Source organism: Siphateles boraxobius, unplaced genomic scaffold, assembly GCF_051911475.1.
Source record: "Siphateles boraxobius isolate OS27281-9 unplaced genomic scaffold, OSU_SipBor_1 22, whole genome shotgun sequence".
NCBI lineage: Eukaryota > Metazoa > Chordata > Actinopteri > Cypriniformes > Leuciscidae > Siphateles > Siphateles boraxobius.
Window position 1 is genome coordinate 11,062,891 of NW_027508833.1, and position 6,481 is coordinate 11,069,371.

A 6,481-nucleotide genomic window follows, 5' to 3' on the forward strand; every position below is an offset into this window, starting at 1 on the left:
GTGTGTGTGTGTGTGTGTGTGTGTGTGTGTGTGTGTGTGTGTGTGTGTGTGTGTGTGTGTGTGTGTGTGTGTGTGTATGTGTGTGTGTGTGTGTGTGTGTGTGTGTGTGTGTGTGTGTGTGTATGTGTCAAAGTGGGGGTAGGGCGTAACGCACATTCAAATACAATTTCTGAAGTATGGCAGTGTGCTTTACTGCTTCATAAAAAATATGATGTTTTTAATAAATTAATATTTAGAAAATATGAATATATGCATGTTAAAAACTATTCATTTACAAAGGTTGATTAGTATGTAGCTTTATGTCAGTGTTTATATATATATATATATATATATATATATAGAGAGAGAGAGAGAGAGAGAGAGAGAGAGAGAGAGAGAGAGAGAGAGAGAGAGAGAGAGAGAGAGAGGAAGAGAGGAAGAGATTACAATGTAATTGAACCATATGTCTTTACATTAAAAAATATATTGACTAAAATATTTGTTTATATACTTTTGTAAACTGTTCCAGGACATATTTGTTCCCACATAAACTGTAATACTGATGTCAGGCTGCCTATGCCAATTAGTGCTGTCCAGGTTGCTAGGTCACCATGGTCAATTGACAGACACATCAATAGAACTTGAAAAGGTTTCTCTGCGATCAGACGTTCTGACATATTAAGTAGAATAATGGCCAGGGAAAATACAGACAAGGTCCTCGGGCTAGATTCAAATTACTCAGTGGTAAGAAATTGTTAAGATCCTGCAATTAGTGGGGAAGAATGGAGCTCCAACAAATCTATGGCAGGATTGAGAAAAGCAATACTACAATCTCTTTAAATCTCTGTTGTGTTTTCCAGGCACTGAATAGATATTGAAAAGTATATTTTCCAACTTTCAAAAAGCTTTTGCTAGCTATGTTATAACAAAAGCATTTTTGTTATATATGCATTTTTTTTTTTTTTGCAATTGTGATCTACAACGAAAACTACCCCATATCTAAATTAAGTGACGCATTTGTTCAGCATAGGTTTTTTTCTGTTGTTAATAGGCCTATATAATAACATTGTACTTATTATTATTATTATTAGTTAATTTTACAAATGTTTTGCATTATATATATATATATATATATATATATATATATCTTTTTCATCACTACAATTCATTGTTGAAACCTTCTAACGTGTACACGAAATTCTGCTTTATATTGATCAAAATATTGAAACCAAATACTCTGTCTGATGTTATAGAAGACTCCTCACTTCTCAGCATTAGACACTGGCAGAGATGAGGTTGGATCACCATCTAGTCTATCATATAAATCCCGACTAACACCATATTATTTGGATGCAATTTGCAGACGCACTCGATCTTCCAAATGCTAAGTAAAAATGTGTCACAATCAAATCAGGTTTTGAAACACTTCGGCTAATGTAACTACTATCAGGTCTTAGCCATTTTATAATGGTCACCAAATATTTTTCACCAAATATCTTTATTTTTCCCTCATTTCAGACCAGTATCCATGTGGAAGGTGTTTATGTACTTGTGAACAACAGTGCCTGAATTTGGATTGGTGGAAATTGCTATAACTTTGTCTTAAATGTTGAAAAGTGTTCTGTTCTCTCTTGCACCATTTGAACAACAGATTCCCATTTGAACAGGACATAGTTCACATTTCATTCAATCTGTGTAATTTCAGTATGATTAATTTCCACTGGCATTGCTTGGTCTTCCTTTGAAATGATTTTTGAAATATTATCATTGGCATTACGAACTGACTCCATATAAAAGAAAATGAAATAGTAAAATAAAAACGTGAAAAAAAAGTTTCGTTTCGAATTTCCGTTTTTGTCACTGAATCATTTTACATAACTTTGGAACACTTATAGGGGGGGGGGGGCAACAGTTTCCTATTTTAATTTATTCTTATTTTATTTGTTCTTTTATATGACGTGCCCTAATCAATGTCCGATATTTATTAGGCTTGTTTGGATAATTTCATGTATTGCAGGTATAATTCATTAGTCTATGCATGTGAGGCAGTATTAAAATCGCATTCTATTTTTTTTTTATACTTAGGCTAGATATAAATAACATCTTCTTTACTCACTTATATCGGAAAATATATTTTTTTTTTATGAAAGCATAATTGTAAATCATGTTTAACATGTGCAGCTTATATTTGCCTTAACTTTTACTGTCAATCTATAATATGATTGAACTCCGCGGTATTGAATGTTTAAAAAAGGGAGTTCGGATATAGGAAAGAACAAAACTATTGATAATTTGAGCTTATTACAAAATTAAACTAACTTATTTTTGTGCAAAACTAAACTCTTGCCCTTTCATTGAAATAGTATACAACAACATGGATAATATAGAATTATACACTCATGTGTATGCAGTTTTATTTTCGTGTTTTAAATAGAACATAGACATGTAATGCAGACAAGCCACTCAAATTTCATACACGTTAAATAAAATAAATCAACAGATGACCAAAAATATCGTTCTCTCTTCTGCGTAATATAAAATTATAGAACCTAAATTTTGAAATGGGTGGCACAGGGTTTTCTGTTTATGTTGCTTCGTTGTTATTAGCTATCATTGGCTTAATTATCCGTCATCTTTATTATTACTTTTTGTGTCAGGTAGGTTTCAGATAAACTTAAATTAGGAGAGGCAACTGAAATAAATTCAAACAAATAATTATATATGGACGCAAATTTAATATTAAAGGGTAGACTTTGAATTTGTTTGTATTTAAATATTGCATAGGTTTCTTCTCCTCATAACCAGTGAAAAGTTTCCTACCATAGACTTTTTTTTTAAATTAAAATTATTTTTAAATACTAATTTAATGAAAACGCTCTTCACAGAGATTATACTCTACACACATTAATTCCCAAACAATGGCGTGCATTTTAATTGGTTTATTTTTAACGTTCAATTGGTTTGAAACAAATGCAGCCATCGTCTTTATTTTAATTTACCAAAAAGAAAAAAGAAAAAGAAAAAAGAATAGAATAAATGACCAACGAAAAGACTCAAACATTTATATTACAGGTAAAAAGAAACTTAAGTGTTAGCCAAATATACAGTCCCTACTTTCATTTCTCTAAATGAATACATTAGTTTTTTACAATAGTGGCTTCAGTTGCACGTTCAGGCATTTATTAAGATCTGGGAACTTTCCAAGTTCTTGCTAGAAGTCCATACCTGAAATATGATACATTGCTTCCCGTGTCCTGGCATTGCCATAGATGTGGAGCAGCAATTTAGTTTAATAACAGACAACCTTCTACTAGAACAACAAAAGGAAGTCCAAAAACATACAGCATGAGACTAGAAATTGTTATTTTGTCCATACTGAGTAGAAGGGTCGTTGTAGAAAATTGTGACCACAAGTCTGTTTTTAGAAAAAAAAGTGGTACATTTCCCCCCAAAACGTGCTCCTTTGATCCGACCACCCGCTTTTAATCTTCGCACGGATGCTCTGTCTGCTTTCGGCCTAACGCGCCTCAGTTCTGAATTCAGAGGACGCTGAAGTTTGTGGAAAAAGACGAAAAGAAAAGGTGGTCGGTTTTACCACGTTCTGCCATAAAGCAGGTTTGACGTGACCATGTTATTCGTGTAATCTACAGAAGTGTCTATCTGTCCCATGTTGTTCATCTGCGAGTGAAGTGACGGGGGACTGGGAGACATTTCCTCCAGGTCTTGGGCCTGAACCATTGCGTTGACCTGCTGGGTTTGGTGTTGGTTCATAGAATTACTCGAGGTAGGAAGCACGACCCCTGAACCGTTTTGCTGCTGCTGCATTTGCTGTTGGTTTGGCGTCGGTGTGTTGGAGCCATTCTGGCAAGGCTTGCCATCCTTTACTAAGACAGGGACAGCCACTCTCCTCGGCGACTGCTGCTGCTGACACAGGTTGCCCTCCTGTTGAAGCTGCTGTGCTGCTTTGTCCTTGGCCTGTCGTTTCATCTTGTAGCGATGATTCTGAAACCAGATCTTGACCTGCGTCGGGGTTAGATGTATCATACTAGCCAGGTGTTCCCTCTCGGGCGCCGAAAGGTATTTCTGTTGCTTAAATCTCCTTTCCAGCTCGTAGACTTGTGCTTGAGAGAAGAGCACCCGTCGTTTCCTCCTTGGAGCTGCGTGCAGAGGTGGGATGGATTTGGTGGTGTCGGCCATGCCTAGCGTGCCCATTCCTGCCATGTTCATACCTGTGGAAGGTCCCATGAATCTAGAAACTTCAAAATATGCATACAGATGTATGTCCATTCAATTAGTAGCAGTGTTGGGCTAAATTATTAATAATGTGTGTCTTAAAAAAATGCAGCATTAAAAAGTTGCTGCCTTATAATTTTAAGTACAATGAACTTGGACATTTAAGTAATTTCAACTTAAATAAAATTTCACTGACTTTGAAATTAGTTGAATCTTGTATAACTTATTTTAAAAAAAAATATATATATATATATTACAATGTGCATAAATGAGTGAATAGAAATGTGTAAATTATAATTAACATCGGCAGGAATCTACTAATCAGAAGTATCAATAGCAGCGTAGAGGCGACAATATAATACGTACTTTGCAGGAAATTTTACTGATGCGAAAAAATAAGGCAAACTCGCCGGAAACTCAGTAAATAAGTACACAAAACCAATCTCAAAATAATGCATCATAACTTACTTGTTGAGTATCTAGGGTCGGGATTGGCGCCGTACCACCCTGTTGCTGCTGCGCTGTTTCTCATAGTCTCTTGGTAAGAGGGTAGGTCCCCCATGTTGGCAATGCTGCCATTGCAGTAGCCCCCCATTGCACTATGCGAGAACTGGGAAACGGAGTGTGGCATATGGTAGGTGGTCGCCATAGTGGTGGCGTTGTGGCCCATAGAGTGTTGCTGCATGCCAGTCTGGGACACCTGAGGTTGTCGGTACGCTCCCAATGGAGATGTGAGGTTTCCAGTGCTCTCCATGCCACTAAACTTCTTGTAAGTCTCCTCAATTGGGCTCAAAATATCTGTCACTGAAAAAGGTGTCGTGTGCTTTGGGCTCAGCGACATGGTTCAGAAAGCAGATATTTTCTGGTGGTGGAGCTCAGCCGTGTTGTTGTATCAGCTCTGTTCTCGTGGACGTCGACGTAAGAGAGTGCTTGTAGTATGCCTGAGATCCGATTGATCGCCTTGGAGAAGGAGGCGAGCCCTGGCCACTCTTATCTCAGGTTTATTGTAGCCAGGCGCCAGATTTACGACAAACATGAGGGGCGGAGCGACTCCCTAGACCAGCAAACAATAGTCATTGACATCTCAGCAAGATAATTGAGAAAAAATGTGGTTAGTTTCACATTACATTTATCATCATGCTGACTGAACATCAATGGTCATATTTCTCAATTTTTTGACGTACAGTACACAAGTCTAACATCGTCCCTAAAAACATATTCGTATTGAATTGATGCGATGCTTGTCTGAAGTCTATGATTTGTTCTTCTTTTTTTTCTTTTTTTAGGCACTGTTAATCTGTGTCAATAGGGAATTCCATACTTTTTCCAACTTTGAGAGCCCTCGGAGAGTCATAAGCACAGTGCGCTCTGTCAGAGTGGCACAATGAAGACCCCCTCCAGTCTATGACCTAATTTATACGTCTTAAGCATCATTTTGTGCCAACGGTGAGGGTCTCTCCCAAATTAGATCATAGTAAAAATATGTCCTCATAAAATCCACATCAGAAAAAGTTGGCCTACAACATATTTTTTAAACAAACGCCAGTTTGTATTACCTATATAAAACTACAACTTTAGATGAAAAGAAACGTGTCTTAATCATAAATATTTAAGCTTATGAAGGATGTCTAATTGTTAGATATTATATATATATATATATATATATATACAACTTAAATATTATTTAATTAAAGTCTCTCTCTCTCTCTCTCTCTCTCTCTCTCTCTCTCTCTCTCTCTCTCTCTCTCTCTCTCTCTCTCTCTCTCTCTCTCTCTATATATATATATATATATATATATATATATATATATATATATATAGGCTATAATTAAATAATACTTATTTAATACCCCCCCCCATCCATCAAGCCTTTATAATCACAGTATAAATACGATAGGTTCATTTTACCTGCTTAATTCAAATCGATTTAATTCCTTCTGGGTCGATAACCTCACGAATATGAGCAGGTCTATAATATTGAAATTAAAGTTCACATGTTCTGCCTGACCTTATTTGGCATTGGCATTTATATCATAAATTAATTTAAATGTAAAAGTAAGGCTCTCCATTTAAGTGCGTAAGATAACCAAAGCTTGTACGCTTATGATGTTTTAATGTTACACGTTTAGAAACAAGAAACAAGCCTGTATCCATCAGTCATATTGAACACACCTTTAATAATCTGACCACGTGAGTGGATACTGGTCTCACACATTTGTTATATACTGTACAAGTAAGGAGCCATTTCGTTAAGTAGCTACTTTCGGGG

At 36.1% G+C, this 6,481-nt stretch overlaps 1 protein-coding gene across 1 annotated transcript; it reads right to left on the reverse strand.

Moving 5' to 3' along the window:
* Positions 1 to 3,489: 3,489 nt before the first annotated feature.
* Positions 3,490 to 5,113, reverse strand: nkx2.4a (NK2 homeobox 4a). The gene is made up of 2 exons (XM_077238685.1): positions 4,681 to 5,113; positions 3,490 to 4,235 (listed from the first exon to the last, which is right to left on the reverse strand). Exons 1-2 carry the CDS (start codon positions 5,051 to 5,053, stop codon positions 3,571 to 3,573), a joined length of 1,038 nt encoding a protein of 345 aa, XP_077094800.1. The 5' UTR covers positions 5,054 to 5,113; the 3' UTR covers positions 3,490 to 3,570.
* Between the last annotated feature and the right edge of the window lie 1,368 nt (positions 5,114 to 6,481).

Excerpts from the sequence above, each read along its gene's own strand:
- nkx2.4a (XM_077238685.1), bottom strand. The coding sequence starts at position 5,053 with ATGTCGCTGAGCCCAAAGCACACGACACCTTTTTCAGTGACAGATATT. Across the intron at positions 4,236-4,680 it reads CGACCCTAGATACTCAACAA|TTTCTAGATTCATGGGACCT; the intron begins GTAAGTTATGAT and ends CATATTTTGAAG.